The sequence below is a fragment of the Myripristis murdjan genome, chromosome 11 (assembly GCF_902150065.1).
Source record: "Myripristis murdjan chromosome 11, fMyrMur1.1, whole genome shotgun sequence".
NCBI lineage: Eukaryota > Metazoa > Chordata > Actinopteri > Holocentriformes > Holocentridae > Myripristis > Myripristis murdjan.
Genome location: NC_043990.1, coordinates 19307648 through 19327490, shown reverse-complemented (window position 1 = coordinate 19327490; position 19843 = coordinate 19307648). Strand labels below are relative to the sequence as shown.

At 43.7% G+C, this 19843-nt stretch overlaps 1 protein-coding gene across 1 annotated transcript in view; it reads right to left on the bottom strand.

The window, feature by feature from the left end:
* Window positions 1-19843, bottom strand: part of ctnnal1 (catenin (cadherin-associated protein), alpha-like 1) — a 50620-nt gene that overhangs the window by 1902 nt on the left and 28875 nt on the right. The window contains exons 2-18 of the mRNA XM_030064236.1: window positions 19311-19500; window positions 15021-15208; window positions 13905-14024; window positions 12125-12214; window positions 11701-11871; window positions 10634-10834; window positions 8933-9019; window positions 8350-8508; window positions 7472-7564; window positions 6099-6249; window positions 4616-4653; window positions 4466-4516; window positions 3949-4103; window positions 3482-3530; window positions 2799-2855; window positions 983-1102; window positions 89-172 (exon numbers count right to left, since the gene is read on the bottom strand). Of these exons, the coding sequence (XP_029920096.1) occupies window positions 89-172; window positions 983-1102; window positions 2799-2855; window positions 3482-3530; window positions 3949-4103; window positions 4466-4516; window positions 4616-4653; window positions 6099-6249; window positions 7472-7564; window positions 8350-8508; window positions 8933-9019; window positions 10634-10834; window positions 11701-11871; window positions 12125-12214; window positions 13905-14024; window positions 15021-15208; window positions 19311-19500 (2004 nt within the window). The remainder of the gene's footprint in view (window positions 1-88; window positions 173-982; window positions 1103-2798; window positions 2856-3481; window positions 3531-3948; window positions 4104-4465; window positions 4517-4615; window positions 4654-6098; window positions 6250-7471; window positions 7565-8349; window positions 8509-8932; window positions 9020-10633; window positions 10835-11700; window positions 11872-12124; window positions 12215-13904; window positions 14025-15020; window positions 15209-19310; window positions 19501-19843) is intronic.

Genomic DNA, 19843 nt, shown 5'->3' with positions numbered 1-19843 from the left:
GGAAAAGATTTCCAGGCAGCCTGCAAAACACAAGTGAGTGCCAGTCCTTTGGATCAAAGTGCATACGGCCCTATTTATCAGTCGTCACCTTTCTGTTGAGCTTGTTACAGAGTGGTAAGAGAGAGAGGACCACGCTCAAGATGCCTCTTGTGGTCTGAATGGATGAGTCCACCTACGGAGAAACACACAAAATTAGGATGGGAATAAATTGCTGGTTTATCTAACAAAATTATTTAAAGTGGTTGGCATGGATACACACTGGATTAGTTGCAGAGGTAAACAAATACAGACAGACATCTACTCAACTGCTGCCAAACTACATTCAGCAAAGACCTTTCCCTACCCCGATCAGTGCGCTACCCACCCCTGACACACAGAATGCTTGTCTATTAGCAGCCAATGATAAAATGAATGGAGGAGGGAGAAGTAGAGAGATGGAGCGATAGAGAGAGGGGGGTGATACATATCAAAGAGATGCTCATTAATCAGCAGTGGACAACCTATTCTTCATCCATTACTTTTGATTCCAACCTTCACCGTTATTACAAGGTGACCTAAGGCAGTGCATCCCTGCCCGAGATGCTCATTAATTCCTCATAGACACTCATTAATCTGGCTCCAGACCTTTAATAATGGTGTTAGTTGTAGATCACTCGATGATTATATCATCTGTTATGAAGTAAAACAGTTAGTCATACTCACTTGTGTGCTCGGTGCTCCGTTGATGCCTAATAGTTATTTAATATGTAGTTTTGATGCTGTCAAAGCTAATTATCCTTTCAAGAAGAGACTTATGTCTGTGTAATGCCACTAATTTAACGTGGATCAAGCAACAGCGATTAATTTAGGGACATTTAACAAAAAACTCTACACACAAATACACAAAGATACAGCACCTAAAGATGTACCCATCACAGGGGTCCCACAGATACACACACACACACACACACACACACACACCTGGTGGGTACAGTAAGGTTACCTTCTGGAAGGTAGCAGTCTTGCCCTGAACAGGTGTCTTGGCCCCCATCTGCAGCTGCTGGCACAGTGCTGCCAGTTTTTCCACCTCTACCATTACCACAGACTTTTCCTCATCAACCAGCTGCAACACAAACCAGAGAGAGAAAGATATGATTATTTTAACATGGAAGTTGTTATCTCACAATTTTGAAGCTACGCATTTGTCAGTGTTAAAGCATGACATCTGAACAGGATTTCTGAAACACAAATTAAAATATCTTTTCACATCAGGGTCTCTAGGGCAAAATCACTTCAACTGGGCGTCTGCTGCTTGATAAAAGTCAACATGGGGATTTTGGAACATGAAAAATTTGGAATACCCCGCTAGGCCAAACACATATGATCATCAAGAAAAGGACAGAAAGCATGAAATAAACTGGCATGTCTAGTTGACTAGTGTCAGTGGCAGCTATTTCATGATCCACTGCTGGACTCTAATCCAGCAGCTAATCCCTAGATTTCAGTCGTGATGGCCATAAATCTACCACAGCTACTTGTGTGCACGTGTCCTCATACAAACTTAAAAACACAGACTCAGACTCCTCTATTCAGGGTTGCATAATTTGTGGCTAACAATAGTGCATAAAAACCTCTCAAACCTCAATTAAAAATGTTGAGGCTAATTTGCATAAATAACTTCATAATTTCCATGAGGGCAGCACAGGTGGCTACGAGTGTCTGGTGCCAGAGAACTATGGGAGTGGAGGGTGAGGCATAGAGACTCCATTAGTGCCCGTTTGTTTGATGTAATTAATCAGAAAGCGTGAGGCAAGTTGAAGTGCTGGGCCTCCTGATTATGAATTAGAGCTGGGTGCCCTCCCACACCCAATTCCCACCCTATTCCCTCTACACATACGCATGTGCACAAACATACACACCAGTGACGAATGGCAGTCGTTAATGGCTGTCAAAAAGAGCCATTTAATTAAACTTGGAGGACCTGGGGAAGGAGCTCGGGGAGGGTGAGGCCTGCAGGGAGGGAGTGAGGGAGGGAGGGAGGGAGGCTGTGCCTGATGGTTGGATCTCAACAGGGAGGAAAAGAGGACAGTGAAGGTGTTTGACTGCCTTAATTTCCTGCCCTCACCATGTGATTTATAAGGCGGTCTCGGCGTCCTGGTGCACTGGGATGGGCAAAGTGGGTGTGTATGTGTGTGAGAGAGATGTAAAAAGGGTGCGTATGTATACCCATGGTGGGATGTTAGCCTGCTGCTGTGCACGGGACTGTCCAGGCATGGTATATTACAAGGGAGTTTTCTCTTTTGTGTTTTCTATTCCTGTCTTCCACAGTGTCCCATCACTGGAATCTACCAGGTTACAACTGAGAACTTCTATTAACAATTAGTACATATTTACTATTGTTTTTCTAAAAGAGAAATATTCCTTTAATTTCTACTCTTAAATGTTTTAATATACAAACAAATGAGCAAATTAAGTTGACAGGGTTCAGGGTTCAAGTGGATTCACCCCAACCACTGTCACTGTCGATATTGAAATTATTTCAAAGTTACTGTGCACATTCATGACCCCTTGATGAGCAACCACACTGACTTTGGTGACCCCATGACCTTTTGTCTAGTGCCACCATCAAGCCAAAGTCATTTTTGAGAATACACCTTGTTGTTGTTCACTGACGGCACAAACCCAGTTTTGGCCGGTATTATTATTCATCATATAGCGCTGTGACATTATACATTATAAAGCCCTAGTTTATGTGTGTGTGTGTTTGTGTGTGTGTGAGAGAGAGAGAGAGAGAGGGCTTTAGTGCAGCAATATTATACCTGAGTCGAAAAAATGCGGAGAGATGAGCACAGCTGGAGCCCTTCCTCAGAAAGCACCTGAAGAGTGAATTAAAATAAGAAAAATAGAGAGTAGGTCACAATAAGAAAGAAAAAAGGCAGAGAAAAGAATTGAATTAGTCCAGCTAAAGTAAATTATGCTAATCTTCCTCCCGGAACAGATGCAGTGGCTACAAACACACAAGCAATAAATGTTATGTGAGATTTTACATTTTGTCTGCTTTCCTATTGCTTTCTTGTCACTCTTTCCCTTCACCCTTCTCTTCCCTGCTTCTATTCCTTCCTCCCCCACATAGGCAATCAATCTTAACTGGCATTTTGACCCTGAATCCAAAAATCATTACAAATTATTGGCAATGTTCCCTTCTCTAAAAAATGCCCCCTTTCCATGCAACCTTGTTCATTATTCCCTTATAGATCTGAGATGATCAGGTATGTAAGTTCCTCCTACTTTCGATCAGGTCAGTGACTTCAGCCATGCCCTATCCCATTTGTGAAAGGCGTGTGAATGAAGGGATGCATGGCATTTACTAACCTATTGAGCTGCCAGCCCCAGTGTGTCACTGCTTTAATGAGACACCAGACACATTCATTTAAAACTTAGATAAAATGGGAGGAAAACAGAGCAGAGGGCGGGTAGATGAGCAGATTAGGACACAACATACCTCAGCTTGGTGAAACAGATCCAGTGTTGTTTTCAGTAGCCCCTCCCCTCTGGGGAATCAATATGGGAAACACACAAAAATGAGGAAGAGATAAATGGATGAGGGAAATGGATGTGGCAAAAATCTCTCTGTGACAATCAACAAAAAATCGTGATTTAGATGAAATGGAATGATTCATGTCACCATCAACTCTGTCAGTACCTCAAACAACGTCTGGTCAACATCAATAGCTGTGAGGTTGGAAATCTCATTAACTCAAAGCCTTTAAATAGATTCAAGAGGAAGCCAGCAGAGACTTTAAAATATTGACTTACTTAAATTAATTCAAGAGTTTAGCAGGCGTCAGAAAATTTGACTCATTTTTTCCTAATTTCATTCTCTCCATTAGTTTTTCACTAGAGTGAAGCTTTGTGAGTGTGTGTGTGTGTGTGTGTGTGTGTGTGTAGAAGGTATAAGCAGTGGGCTACCTGGTGAACAGGTACATGTTGTAGGCCATACTGGCCATGCTCTGGCTCTGTCGCACGATGTCATGTTCTTGCTCCTCCCACTTTTCCACCTCTGCATCCACATCTGACGACAGCAGACGAATTTCCAGGCCCAGCTTGGCCATGCTCGTCTGCTCCTGCACGCACACACACAACATAAAGCATTTTGACATGAGAAACACTCGGCATAGTACAAATGAACTCCCTTGTGTGTATTAGGGAATGGATATTTTTCATTTGTTACCATTAGACATTCTCAGAACTTAATACAAAATTTCTATCATCAGCAAATTCCCACACTCCTGCTTCCTACGATGCAGTATGTACAACTTTGAGCATGTGAAAAAGTGCCAGCCAGCACAAATGCAGTCCATTACCATATGTATACACAGTGACACCAACTTTCCCGAAGATGAATATAATGCTGTCAGAATAAAGAGCCAGACGTGGCACATGATGTATTGTGTTCAGAGCCAGAGGAGTTTATAGAGCATGCTACCTCTGCATCCAGCTTGACAGCCTTGGCAGTCTTTAGGTTGGCTGAGTGTTTCTGTGGGGAAAAGGGAATAGGATTAATCAAAGGATTATGAACCATTTGAATGAAGTGCATTGGGGGAATATTCATGGGAATGGATGGTGTGATACTCACTCCAGGTCTGGGAAGTGACAAGTAAGGTCTTTTGTCTCCTAAAAAGAGAGAAGAGTTATTGTGATTACCTATCTGCTTATTTATAGATGTGAAGACTTGACATGCACTCTGTGATCTTTTGTTGTTGGATGTAATGTAACATATTTAACTGTAAATTGCTCTGACTGTTTACCATTTGGGATGAGGGCATATTCAGTTGAACTGCACATTTGAATGATAACCAAATCATTGTTTCAATAAAATTAACTATCCCTACTGTTGCTGTGGTTTTTAGAAAAAAAATGTGTGTAGATATTCAGACACAGAAGGTGGGTAATTTTGGCAAGTCAATAATTATGTTAATGCCATAATTTTGCTTTCATCATTGTTCTAAAAATGGCACGAAATAAGCCACACTGGACGTATTTTTTAATCTTTCATCTGTCATAAACATGAACAGCATGGCTGGCTTTAGTCGACTGCCCAAATGATAAAGCCTGGCACATTTAACGGGTGGGTGATTAAGAGGAACAATACAGTAGATCTCTTCACAATGTCCACATAATAATCTGCTGAAGGCTTTATGGGAGCACAACAGTGTAATATATCCCTCCTGACCTCACCAAGCTGCACTCCAAAATATTTTAAGTTCGAAACAAATCCTTGGCAGCCATTATTCCGGTGCCATATACCGTAAAACCTCTCCCCCATGAGTGTGATTTATCCCTCAATAATTTTAGCCAAACCTGCTATAGATGAATGTGTTTCCTGACCTATAAATCCAAGAGTGCCCAAATTATTATGGAAGACTAGAGACTGAGAGTGATGCTCTCCCAAGCATCTGCTATCACTGTGTTTCCTGTCAGGACTTTGGCTGACATGGCTCGTGACTCCTTCAGAGGCCCCAAGCTGATAACACACATATACATGCATAGATGCAAACGTACAAATCCGTCCCCCTCTCTCTCTCTCTCTCTCTCTCTCACACACACACACACACACACACACACACACACACACACCCGCATATCAACATGCCCGGTCTCTCTCAGTGTCTATCAGTGTGAAGAATAGCAACGACCTAGCTTGTGAAAGGCACTTTCCATGAATAGGATACATACAGTGTGCTGGTACAATGAAGAGGAGAGAGATACAGAGGAGGAATGTGTGCATGGGTGTTTAATGGCATTGACGGGATTCCTTTTACTGAATGCTTTCCACAGACTGCGCCGGCAGGATTTTCAGAGGTAGGTAGGTTCATGATGCTTTCTTTACCTCGGCTTTACTTTCATTGATCTTTTGTGTTAAAAGGCAAAATGTTTCATCAACATTTTTGTTTACAAGTTTGATTTGGCCAGCTTCATGCGTCATAGCACATACCGCATGTAATCACCCCATCTTGTCATTCTGGGGTTTAGGAGCGCTATATTACAATGACAGAATGTATGTTTTTTGTTCTGTAAACAATCCCTGTCCTACCATCCCAAACCCCACCGACCCGCACCTCGTCGGCCTTCGAAGACGTCGTTGATCTCTCTCAGCAGCAAGGCCATGTCGCAGAGCTGGGAGTCCCAGGCCTCGCAGAACACCTCCAGGTTCTCCTTTGCAATCTTGCTCGATGGGTGGAGGGCCAGCGTCTGGGCTGCTGAAATGATCTGAGAGGAGGAATATAATGAGGACATGACTGCAATAGAGAAGGAGATGTGTGAATTCAGTAAAAGTGTGGTCATATTTTTGGTTGCTTGGCAAAAACAAACAAACAAGCCAACAAAATGTTTAAAAAAAAAAAATGCATGGTATAAATCTTTTCCAAAATTAGGAGACCCGCAGTAGTGATTTTTAAATCAAACAGATGCTGTTATCTTGTTTCCTTGAGGCCTCTTCCTCAACCTTGTGTTTTACACAAAGGATAAGATTAAAGCTGATTGAGTGCAATGCAGTGTGTCTCCAATTCATGACTCACCGTTTATGTAACTAAGGTCAAGCTTTCAATGTTTTTGTGTGAGAAAATAGGCAACATTTCAGAATATCTGCAGTCTACGTATTGAAACACATATAGGGGTAGCAGGAACAGGATTTCAGACAACAGCATTTGATGGGTTATAACTCAAAAAACAATGGAGAAATGCACAAACACACACACACACACACACACACAGACAAAAACACACTTTGGACTTTCCCCAGAAACACACACACACACACACACACACACACGCACACACACACCACTGCCCAACCCCCATCGTGCAGTATTTAATAGCCAATTACCCTCTGGGCCGCCCCTCTATTACTATGGACAGGCGGGGAGAGATATCACCACTGCCGCCCCACACTGTGACATTATTGATTGGCTGACCTTTGAACTCAGGAACGGAGTCATTACTGCAGGGTCATGAGGGGCCTGACATTAGCGCCACGGGACGGGACGATTCTACACCACCGGGTAATTACTGGCATGGATGGTTTCCAAGAGCAAACATAATTAGATCTGGGATGACGGGACTAGTTGGACGGCATGTTCTCAGCCGTCCTGGATGGATGGCAGGTGTAGGAGGCAAAGGAGACAGTGAGATAATTTGTCTGTTTTCCCTCCCCACCTTGTCTAAGTAGAATATTACTCAGGCTTGATTTCATTCTCATTACTGGACCTCTCGGGGACCATTTTCACTGTACTAAGATGCAATAAAAACGGTAAATGAAAGAAAAAGAGACTCAGGTTTAATTCGTGTTGAATCACCTGTATGTCTTTCTAGACTGCTCGTTCCTCCCTTGTCAGCTGCCCTTTAAAAATCAAGTTAGTCTCGGTGGGGTAAACTGTCACCAGCAACCCAAAATAATCTTCTTACAGAAAATGCTTGAAAAGTTAACAGGTACCTGTGGACCAATGACGTGGAAAGTCTCCTCGGCGTGTATGCAGGTGATCTCCAGTGGCTCCGTCCCCGACACGTGGCACAGCAGCCGACACGTCTGAAATGAAACGTGCAGGATGAATCAAGGGATGGGCGAGAGCTGCTTCTGAGCTTTGAGAAATACACTCCAGGAGAATTTTTTAAATGTCAGATTTTTCTGCACAAACTTTGCAATCATAGATAGTCACCAGCATATCCATCATCACTTTGATTGTGGCACTATTGTTGGACAATATTACCTCCATTTTATTATGCATGCAATATTTTTGCATTTTGGACAGTGCTGATAACTATGGCTTACATTGTTTTTTGTCTCAAATTCAGTCTTAAACCTTCTTACAACAAGTGAAAAAAAATTGCTACTGGGATGATATAATCTCACTTGTTTCCAATGCAGTTTCACATGAATTTCTCTGAAAAAGAGCATACATATTATGGAACAAGGCAGAATAAGGCAGATCAGCTCACTAGCATGAAGAAAAAGGTTGATTAGCACTGGGAAAAAAGTGGGATTATGTCATTCTTTTTTCACTTGTTTGAAGAAAAACAGGATTTTAACACTGAAGATGAGACTGAATAACTTGTTACAATGAAGGTGTTTTGAGTGTGTCATTGAAAAATGTTTTATGAATACAAGAACCCTGTTTAAATCGCTGCTTGTTACCTTGTAACATTTTTGTTAAACAGGAGGAGGTGTTTTGACTCACACTCACACTTTGTCTCTTTGATGAAACAAACAAACGAAGGGTTTATAATACCATTATCTTTCAGAAAGAGTGCATTTGTCCTAACTCACATGTTCTCTTTGCATGACAAGACAGATTTCTGCTTGTTCCCACCCACCTCCACCAGCTGCTCCTTCTGCTCGGTGAGCGTACGGGCATATTCAGCCACTGCCTCCAGGTTGCCTTCGGCGCCTGAAGCCTTGAGCGCACGCAGGGGCAGCTGCTCCCCGTGAACCTTAAGCAAGTCCGAAGCACGACCCACTGCCACCTTGTGGAGCTGCAATGAGGAGCGGAGGGGCAAGGGAGGGGAATGGCGGAGGAGAGGAGAGGTTACACATCGAGGCAGAGTGATACAAAGAGGAGGAGGACAGGAGGTGGGGTGGAGAAAGCACGAGAGAAAGAGAGATGAGTGAGAGGAATGAATGAGAGAGTGGATGTGAGCTGGCTGAGAGAAAAATGTAGAGAGGAAGTGACACATTGACAGAGGTGAGACAACAGAGAGACAGCAGGTGGGCTGAAGAGTGATGTGAAAAAAACAAAGTGGAAAACCACCTACAGAAGCAGAACAGCGAGTGAGAGACAGCCCAGCCTCTCTCTGACTGAATACATCTATTCAGACTGAGAGAGCAAGCTGGCAGAGCAGAGAAAGACTGTTCGCCCTGATAGCTGGGCTGGCAGTGCAGACTTAATGTGGCGCTCACCTCACGTCTGAGGTCGCTGACACTCTGGCATGTCTTGAGGATGCCCACCTCTATCTCCTCTGTCGCCTCTTTGGCATGGACAGACTGCTGCTCCACGTGTGTGTGTGTAGAGAGGGAGGTGGAGGGGGTGGGGGGTATAGGAAGGGGAATAAAATTTATGAAAAATGTATGAGTTTCACCATCCTAAACACAAGGTTATAGCTTCATCTGAAAAGTAAGACAATGGAAACTGAACAGCCTGAAGATTAAATGAATGGAGGCATTTCTTTCTCATTTTTTTCTGTAGCTAGTTTTTGTGTGATTTATGGTGTTCTGAACAGGCTGTGAGTAGCTTATTTCAAACTGTAATTTAATTTTAACTAACTGAAATGACTTTTATTAGATAAATAGATGCATGTCTGTCTCACTGTGTGTGTTTGGTGTGTCCTTTGACAAAGTTTGGCCATGTTACGTGAATGCGTTTAGGAGTGATGTGCCTCTTTGTCACAGGCCACTCCCACTGCTACACCCCCTTTTTGCCAGTTGGCATGAACAGTCAATCAGCTGTCCTTTGGCTCACAAACACACTTGATCTCCATGCCAAATTTCACTGTCACAGGGCGAAAACTGTGGCTGCCAAAGGATGAGGACATTTTTGTGTGGAGTGAGCGAGCTACAGCGCTGCAGCTAAAAAAAAAAAAAAAAAGGCCAAATCAAACAAGATTGATTGAAGAGCAAGTAGCTACCGGAATATCCTTTCAGGTACTTCAGTGAGAATTTAGTCAAGACTCAGAACACCCAAGAATGTTTGAATATTCAAATTTACTCCAAATAAGCTCTCTCTTCAATTTGAAAACATTTCAGCATCCTGAACTTTTCATTTTCCCACATGACCTCCAATTCCAAAGGACTGAACGAGATGCTACTGTACAATTACGCGGCAGCAGTCATTGTGTGTACTCTGCACACCGAAACAGTTTACAATGTTGACAATGAACTGAAATATAATAACTTGTTGCATAAGTCCATCAATTCTGAAGGCCAAGGAGACTCTACTGAAAGGTTGCAAGACAGAGAGAACACAGTGCAATGTTTCCGACCCAATCGAATATGCTTTGGTAAATGCTAATTCAGGTGGGCGATTATGCTTTATTGTTCCAAGAGGGATGGAGTTGTGAAAAGGAGGAACATTCGGTGACCACCATGGTGTCAGAAAGCATGTAACTGTCTATAGGAAGTGAGCAGAAAAACTGAGATGACTGAGTGAAATATGTATATGGTTCTTTATACAGGACGTCTGTATGCTGAATGTTGTGTTAAGAGTCTCTCTTCTTGTATTTAAGAACATATTCTATTTTCTTACAAGGATGTTATCTTGTTCATATATCTCTATAATAACACCTTTTTCTCTAACCAGGGTTTGTATCCCACCTCCATCCTATTGACTGTTTTCTTTTTTTTTTTTTTTGCTGGTGTCCTCTTCTTTGCTTGTGTAACCTTGTTTTTCTGACTTCTATTTGACTTGATTGCACAGCACTTTGTGAACTCTGCTTTTACAAAAGTGCAGCAATACAGATGAAGTTATTGCTATTACTGTTATCCCACATATGGCACCATATGTGTTTATGGATATTCCTGTGGGTATATCTGCTTACATTTATGCAAGCATGTGATCTACATGTTTAAGGTCATGCATGAGTACGCCCGCTTGTGTCAACATACTGCCTCCATCCAGGCCTGCACCAGCTGCTGGGTGTCCTGGCGCGCCAGCTGGCACAGGCCCAGGATGGCCTGCCGCTGCTCATGGCTGGTGTAGGCTGAGTCGGTGAAATCCTCTGTCCGCTCCACCAGCGCCTCCAGCTGACTGCCCACGCTCTGGGGGGGCAGGGAGTACAGGTTCTCCCGCAGAGCCTCCACACTGGACTGTAGGAGAGAGAGGGAGGATTGGGAATGGGTTGGGAATTGGGGATGGAAATAAGACAAGTGGTTAAGGATGGGTGAGATAGAGAGGAGAAAAGGTTGAGTAGATGATGGAGAGGGCATGGAGGGAGAGGGAGCGATAGATATAAAATGAGATAGAGTTTAAAGCGTGCACACATAGTTCTGATGTCTGATGTCCTCCGAGAAAAAAGAGAAACATCATTCAATGACTATTGATCACTTATGATCGACTTTTTCATAAATAGCCACAGCAGTGGGACAAGGGCTGAGCTCTGAGCGGACACTGAGCCATCAAAGGTTCACAGTACATACTACAAACAGCATCTCTAGAGGCTCACTGAGCCATAAAAGCTAATGCATTTCTGCTGTATTGTGTTTATTCATTTGCTTTTCTTTTTTCAACAAAAGTCTGCTTTTTGATGAGAAGTAATGCTCAGTGCTTATGAAACCTAAGATGACAGATTTACATAAGACAGCCAAGTGCATGCTTTCAAATGTTGGTCTTAGCTGAACTATGGCATTAAGTGCTATGGAACCATTTATCTTAAGTAATAAGTATCTCCTGTCCTTTCCTAAAAACATTAATTTCTTCCTTCCTGTCAAACCAAAGAAACAATGCGCCAAAAGCGGACAAATGTGTGCGGACAAAAAGTACTCAAAGTACTCAGGATCCATAATTCTAAAATTTAGCAGTCACAGTGATCCAACAACCATATTAACCAAATGAAAAAACATTTCACAGGCAAACAGGTGTCAGATGACCGCCCTCGTTCTAAGACACCTTTAATTTGTTAATGTAAACAGTGATTTATATCTGCTCCTTCGCTGAGGCTGATCTCCGATCTTACCTTGAAGTCCTTGATGCCATTGTAGATGCTGGCAGGAAGGATCTTGTTCTCACCACAGCTCCGTGCCTCAGTGACTATCTCAATGACCTGCTCCAAGGCACAGCGCATCCGGTGGAACACAGCGTCTTTGTTGATCCGTGCCGACTCGCAATCCGGGTGCCTGAGGCAGGTCTTCGGAAGGAATTCAGTGTGAAATGTTAAAACTCATGTACCTTGCGTCCTATTCAGCTTCCCAGCTTGTTGTTTGTTGCTGTTTTCAATTATAATTAATAGTGCCCTTCAGTTAATTGATGAGTAGGTCTTCAGTGTTCAGTAGTGACATTGGTTGTTGGTATTAAACATGGGAGGGGCTTAAATCTTGAAGCTAGAGGTAATCCATTACACCAGTCCACAAGTCCAAAGTGTTACTGTTGTGGGTGTTTACCTTGGAGGCTGTGAGGAGCATCATGGTGCATTTCTCCAACACTGCTCTGGCTGCTGCCATCCGGGCCTTCTTCTTCTCATCCTTCAGGTCCTACAGCACACAAACAGACACACACACACACACAGATACATATACCAGATGTTAGAGAGTGGCTTTACTCCAGTGGTAACATCTTAAAACTGTGAAGGTGGCCCAAGGACATTGAAACTTCAAAAGTATAAAATGAATCACCTTTGTGCTAGCATAAGGGGACACACAAATGTTCAAATGTACATTCCTTCCCCTATTTCTCACCCAGACACACACACACACACAGAGACACACACCCTAGGTCAAGGGTTATAGGTCATCCAATAAGACACTATCAGCCTAAGAGAGCAAATATGCTGTATCTGCCCCGCTGCATCTGTTCCTATGTACTCTAAACAGAAATAGACAGCCTGAATTAGGTAGATATGGGATTTGGAGGAAGGCAGCTGAATCAACTCCTCTCCCGACACCTCACCACAGATTACAAAGACGGTGTGATTATCTGTCATTATTTTTGCCTCTGTGCTCGCCTGGCTTCAATAGATGCAGACGGTAGATTTTCTAAAGAGCTGCGTGCATGTGCACGTGTGCGCACATGAACACACGAGTGGGAGTGAATGAGGCAAAAAGAAAAAGAGAGGGGAGTGGCAAGGGAGGAGAGACATACAGAGCATTAGCTGCAATGAAGAGTGTTGGAGAGAGACGTGATGTGTGTGTCAAAACACAGCCCCCTATGTAATTCAAAAAGGGGGACGGTTGACTCTCCCTCTCCCTGGATATCGCAGCCGTTGCACTTTACAACACTTTCTGCAGGCAGAGTGCTTTAGTTGCAGAGACTGAATGTATGCATCAAAGTGAGATTAGCAGTCTTTGACGGTATAAAGTTATAACCACTAAGCTCGAGCATCTTTCCTGAGGGCTTGAGCCAAAGTTTTGTTTTACAAATATGCCAGGGCACGACTGATGTATTGCAGACAGAAAGCACTGCTGGTCGTAGGGTCGGATCATATCAACATTCAGTCGTGATGTAAACAGTGTTTGATGTGTGAGTCATAATTGACCTGTAGATTTCTTCTGGCGAAGTAGGGGCAGCATGGCAAAATGAACAAAAATGGATACAGAAAGATGCAGGGGAACTCCACAAGAGACAGAAGTAGCCCGAGGAACCCTTCTGTCTTCCTTCCATACTTTTACATGCTGTGCAAATATTTGAAGTATGGATTAATGATCTGGCCTCAGTTTGCCAATGCATTCATAGCAGAAGCACTGCAGGCTGAAGTTTGATTCTACTTGCCAGAGGAGGATAATGTTTAAAAGAACAGAGTTTGTGAGTTGATTATATTTAGACGAATAAACAAAATGTATTCAATGGTACACCCTCTTGCAGGAAAAAAACAAGACAAATGATCAGATGTCTGCAAACACATGAAGGACAGAGAAACACAGAGAAAGCCAGCAAATAGCAGCTATATCTGTAAGGCTATGCTAATTTCCACAATGTCAGACCTTATACATTACATACTATGAGCTATTTTCACTTCAGTTATAATAATGATACAATACTACCTCGACAGGAAGGTCAGAGCACAGTGTCTGCTATGGAACAGGATCTCTAGCACCGGGAGCGGCTCAGTGTCTTGCTAGTTCACACTTCCGCAGAGTAGACGTTCCCAACCATGGGGTTTGAATCTGGGTCTTCTGCTGCCCCATAGCAAGACAATATTTCACAATTTCTCAATATGCTACTCACATTCTGTCTGTCTCCGGTGAGGTGGGCAAACTCCACCATCTCGTTGCCAAATTGGCTGAAAATCTGGACAAACTCCTGGAAGGTGCTGACTCTCTCCAGATGGTCCAGGGTGACCAGGACCTGAGAGAAGAGACAAGATCAGAGAGTGTGTCAGATGGTCGCATATGGCAAGTGGTGTGTGTCGTTCTGACTGTTTCACACTGTAACATCCTCATACTGCTACTGTTGTGGGATGTCAGCAGGAACTGTAAAAACATGAGGAAAGACAGCACACCATATTAATATCCTGCAAGTGATGCCTTCCTTGGACATACAATAGAACTTTGCTCATTTCAACAGCACAAGAATGAAAGTTAGCAGCCTAATGAAAGGCCAGGAGTTCACAGAGAAGAATATCTGCTGGATATTATTGGCCTAGTTCAACGTCTGGTTCTGTGTTGTTCCAGTACTCACCTTCAGGGTACTATTGGCTACAACAGTGTGATGTAATGATGTCAGTGATATCCTAAGATAAGACTGGGGGGGTTAGTAATTGCTAACTTCGTTAATAATAGTCTAGCCTCTAATTTGGCTGCTGAGGATGGGCTAACGGGCAGCACTAACACAGCAGCTTTTATCAAAGCCAGGCAAAGACGGGGAAGACATGTAATTGTGTTTGCCAGTAATTGAGAACAGGGGGCTGTCGACTGTCTGTCCAAAGGAGGCTAACCAGTCATGATTAGGCCCCATGTTTCCATTCTTGGCTCAGTCTACAGCTATATCCACATCACCCTATCAGGCTAAGAGCTTATCCAGGTACAGGGCAGACAGATCGCCCCAGGCTCTGTGTTTTCATGTGGTAGCTAAATGTGCTGCTTCCCCTCAATTACCTCCAGGGAGGCTGAACCTGAGTACTCCTTCTGAGAGACATTGCTTATCTATTAGGAAATAAAGTACTTAGGATGGAGTTGGCTAAGTGTGTGTTTGTGAAAGAGAAAGAACAAGAGCGTGCATGCATAACCAATTTGGATTTAAGCCCCAAATGGTGCCTTGTTAGTAACAGTTAATGTAAAATAACCTTCAAAGGTGAGATACCTCACGCTTTTTGATATGGAGTGCCCATAGACTGCCTCTCACCTTGTTGCGTGATGTGATTATCTGCTTGATGACGATGCGGTCAGCCAGAACCAAGACCTTAGTGACTGAGGAGAGCAGCAGGCGGGCAGCCTTCACCATGCCTGTCCTATCACTGAACACCGTGACGCGTCCGTCTGACTGGGCTGGCACAACCGTGCCCACATCTGTCAGCTGGGCTATAGCATCACCTGCAGAGAAAGGAGAGTGAGTGTAGTTTAGCACTGTCTCCTATATAGTACAGATTCAGGCATTGCACATTGCACCAGTCAGCAGAGGTGGACGGTTCGATAATCTCACTGTTTGTGCCCCGTCCACATTCTCAAAACACTGAAAAGTAGCTGCCTTGTTGTAGTTGAACTTTGAGAGATTTGCTGGTCTAGTGAGAATTTCTCAAATGCCCTCTAAGCCAATTCAGAGTATATTGTGGCATGCTCTTAATGTCTCTGCCGTGCTCTGTTTTAAAAACCTCTGGGGCAATATGTCAGCCTGAACAGGGTGGCACACAAGAAGCCTAAATTCAGAACGGTGGCATGACAGCTATGCCAACCTCACTTGGACATAGTTGGCATGCCCTCTGGGAGACATGACCAAGCCATTTTCCTGACTGGTGAGAGAACGCTGGGTGGGCAACTTAGAGCCACAAACACACTGGTTAACACACAAAAGCAAATTCACACGTGTGCTGAATACACATTCAGTCACATCACGACTCGCATGTGCTTATGCATTCAAAATTTCTCTCATTTTCTCTTTCCCTTGCTTACACACACACACACACACACACACACACACACACACACACACACACACACAGCAACCTAAAAAAGTCAGAAAATGGAAAAAATACAGTTCTCAAGCTGAAAACACAAAACCACAACAATCCCTCACAACAGAGGAAGGATAAGGGCCAGAGTTCAGAGTGAGGGAGAGGAAGAGGGAGAGAGTTTAAGAGAGCGAGAGAGTTCAGAAAGAGGGGAAAGGGGGAAGGAGAGAAAGATAGCTCTCCATCGGGTCACACAGCTTGGCTCTCTTTTGGGTTTGGCTGGTCCTTTAAAAGAAGCTGCACTGACGAGCTGATTGCATCCGACAGGCTGCTTTTCCGTGCCAGCTCCGCTAACCGGTTGAAACATCCATGTCTGGCTCACAAAGAATGCTGCTCAACCCCCATGACACCACCAGGGTGGAGAGCTGAGCCAACTCTCCCCTCTCCAGCCCATCTCCCCCCTGCTCGGTCAGTGCATGGATTCTCAAGACTCAGAACATGACAGAGCGCTCTTGTACACCTTATATCATGTCTGCACTGCGGGGCTCAGAATTTCCTTGGTGGAATCACATTCAGCCACTCAATATAAAACGCTGGAGTGCATGTTTTAATACTGGTACACCATGTTAATTATAACCAAAGCAATCATCATCAATTATACTCAAATGTAAAAGGGTCACACAAACCTATTGAAAATGTATAAAATCAATCAAGACAGCTACATAAAGATTTTAATTGCTGGTCAATTAATATTAGCCAACCGTGCAGTCTTGTCGAAATAATGAGGCAGAATAATGGGACAGACCACAGGTATGTCCGGTTAAATTAAGCTCTTGTGACTTAATATTATATTTTCTTAGAAACATCATTAAATTCACAGTCCTTCAGTGTTTTCCCAGAGTATTCTCATGAGGTGGCGGCACGGCTGCTACTACTGAATGACTGCCGAAATACAACAGGAGGACTACAGGTGGGAGGTTGTCTCTGCGTCTCTCACTCTATCTGCAACCACGCAATGCTATTTGTCACTCTGATCATGAAGGTGCATTTTGGCAGAAACAGGCTTGCACTGCATGCTGACTGTCTTAAAAAAGAAAACAAGTCAAGACACCTGTTCTATGGCTACAAGGAAAAAATACAGACTGTGAAGGATTCTGCTTCATAGTGAATCATTCTGCTGAATAGCAATCATTCTTGTTCTGTCTGTTTTTACCAACTTGTTGCACTGCACCTGCTGCCTGTATCTACACACTCACACACACACACACACACATGGTCTGACTTTATCTTGATCCCAACGACCATCTTAGGTGATCTAAGTCTGACAGAGAGAGAAAGAGAATTACAGAGATAGAGACTGAGTGAGAGAGACAGAGAGATCCAAGGCAGATTAAGGCCTATACCAACCTGCCTCATTGGATCTCTCCACCCCTCTGATGATGGGCAGCATCTAATTAAGGTAATGCTTTCAGCCGCCCTTTATTTCATTCATTATAGCACACAAGGCTGAAGCCAGGCCGGTTAAACTCTCCCTGCGGCTAGGTATTAGTGAGACGTCAATCCTTCGTTAACTAGCCCTCCTCCTTCCTGAAGAATCAAAGACTCTAAAAAGGCTTTCTCTTTCATCCCTGAAGATGTCTCCATCATTTCTAAAATATGGGCTGAGAGGAGGAAAAGTTCTCTCTCTCCTTTATCAGGGAGCAGTTGTACAGTGTCTGTCAGCAGAAGTGTGAGGGAAAACTGTGAAAAACACTTCCCTGAGAGAAAAGTGAGAGCTGGAATAAATTAGTCACAGCGGGCAACGCACGCTGCACACACACGCAAATGTGCTTCACCATGTGTCACCTATGCATGTGCATACACACACACACTTTCTCACCATTCTCCTCTCCTCTTCCACCAGCACTCTCTTTGTTTGAGTTTCAGCCCTCTTTACAAATCAGCGCAGAAGAGGATTAAACGCATTGCTGCACAAGCTCGTTCCCCCCTACATAAACCTATTATCGCTGTGTTGTGTCTAAATTCTTATCCAATGTGATATTGTTTTCAGTCTCTCTTGGGTGTGTGGTGCGGAAGGGGGCGGGGTGGTATGAGATTGCCCCATTGGCCGCACTGCAGAAGATTCAGCACGGCCCGTGTTTGACTTGATAAGAACTAAGCTGCAAGATCCGAAAAGCAGTTTCACTGAGCAAGTGGTGACAGGTGGCTAAATTGTAGCTAGCCACACAGAGGATAGTGAGGAAGGCAGTTTGGATAGATGGGAGGATACAAGGTTGACATGTGTGAGGTATTTTTTTAGACAGACTCATTCATTAGAAAAGTGGTGAAAGAAAAAAGGAGAGGCACAGAGAGCAAAGATGTTTCTCATAATATCGTCTTCACCCCTTCCTTCCCTGGTTCAGTAAGGTGACAGTCTCTCAACAGCGGTCCAGACTTTGTACTTTCCTCACTCTGCCTGTCACAGTTTCACCCCCACATCTCTGTCTCTGTCAATCATTTTTGCATTGTTTAACACCCTTTCACCTCAATTTCTACCTCTTCCCCATTCCAAAATCTCGAAATCAGTGGTCTCATGACTCAAGAAAATAAAGTGATGCCTACTCGCAGACCCCCGACACAGGTGTGAAACTGGTGAACAGTTCAGCTCAAGAGTTTTCAAGATCTTTCATTTGGTTGTCAGAGGAGGCCTAGAGGTCTATTTCACAAGAGGAAAGCAAAATAAAATCACTAAAAATAGGCAGGTTTGTATAGCAGGAGTATGTGTTCTTTCCTGTATAATAAATAATCTCACAGCATTGCAAATTTATCTCACAACCCTCAACAGGGGTTCAACCCCGTGGTTCAGAACTGCTGCTCTAAATAATGCAGACACAATCCATAAGGCAGTGAGGTAACAGCGAACTACACCCCCTTCAATCTGGCCCAGCAGTGTGGTGCATTAAGTCTCCAGGAGCCTTCCACCAGAGCACATGACGCAGTGCTTTCCCGGCCAGGGCCGACGCTCTCCTCCCTCTTTCTCCACACAGCACCCTCTGTGCAGAGCTTATTTTTTTCAGCCGTCACTTCCAACTTAATAGCAACAATGTCTTCAAAACCGTCTGGAAATCCTCTGGTGTAATATTGCTTGACAGGCAGGCTGTCCAGAAGACAGATAGAAACTATTGGTGAAGTTGTATGATGCTGCATTGCCTGAAGGTTTTGCGTATTACGATACATAAGTATCATAATGTGTTTTAAGAAGAGTTAACACTGATGAGCAGGCAATAAAGTCTTAATGGCTCACCTTATGCAGAAAATAACTACAATACTCCCATCAGATAGACTCCATAAACATTATAAAACCACCATCATGTCTATGACAAGAAAGATATTATCCAAAAGACAGTTCAGCCTTTACAATAAACACTCAAATGGTTTCATCTAATATTTCATCTGACTTGTGACCACAAAACAGAAGTGCTGGATGAGCAGTAATTCAGCTAAATGTCACCCAAGTAAATAATGCAAATCCAAACAGAGTTGCCTACCTGCTCTGCGTGCCTCGAAGCAGGCTTGCCCCATCTCCTCTTTCAGCTCCTGGTTCTCTGCAGCGATGGCCTCCCCGACGGCAACAAAACGCCCAACCGCCACGCTCACCGCCTGGCCCACCCTGTGGATGGCAGCCAGGGTGCGCTCCGACTTCTTTGGCTTGTCTTTGTGGTTAATCAGAGTGGTGATCTGTGCAAACACAAGGAGAAAGATAAGGAGAGGCTGTAAGTCATTTGTTTAGAAAGATGAAAGCCATTATCTTTTGACGTGCTTTTGGGGGAAACAAAAGTCACTGCATCACTATGAAATTGCAGGCAACACAGCAGCAATTGAAGCAGTTTTCAGCGAGCTATCACTTGGCTGAGTAAACTGCAAACTGTACTGCAAAATGGTTTTTAGGTTGAGTGGCAACGGCCCAGTGCGATCTCTGTAAGTCTGTAAGTGGTGCATCGGGCCCTGTAGTAATGTAATTGTTATGTCTGAAAAGGGGATTTAAAACATGACAACAAAATCAAGCTGCTCTATTTGATGC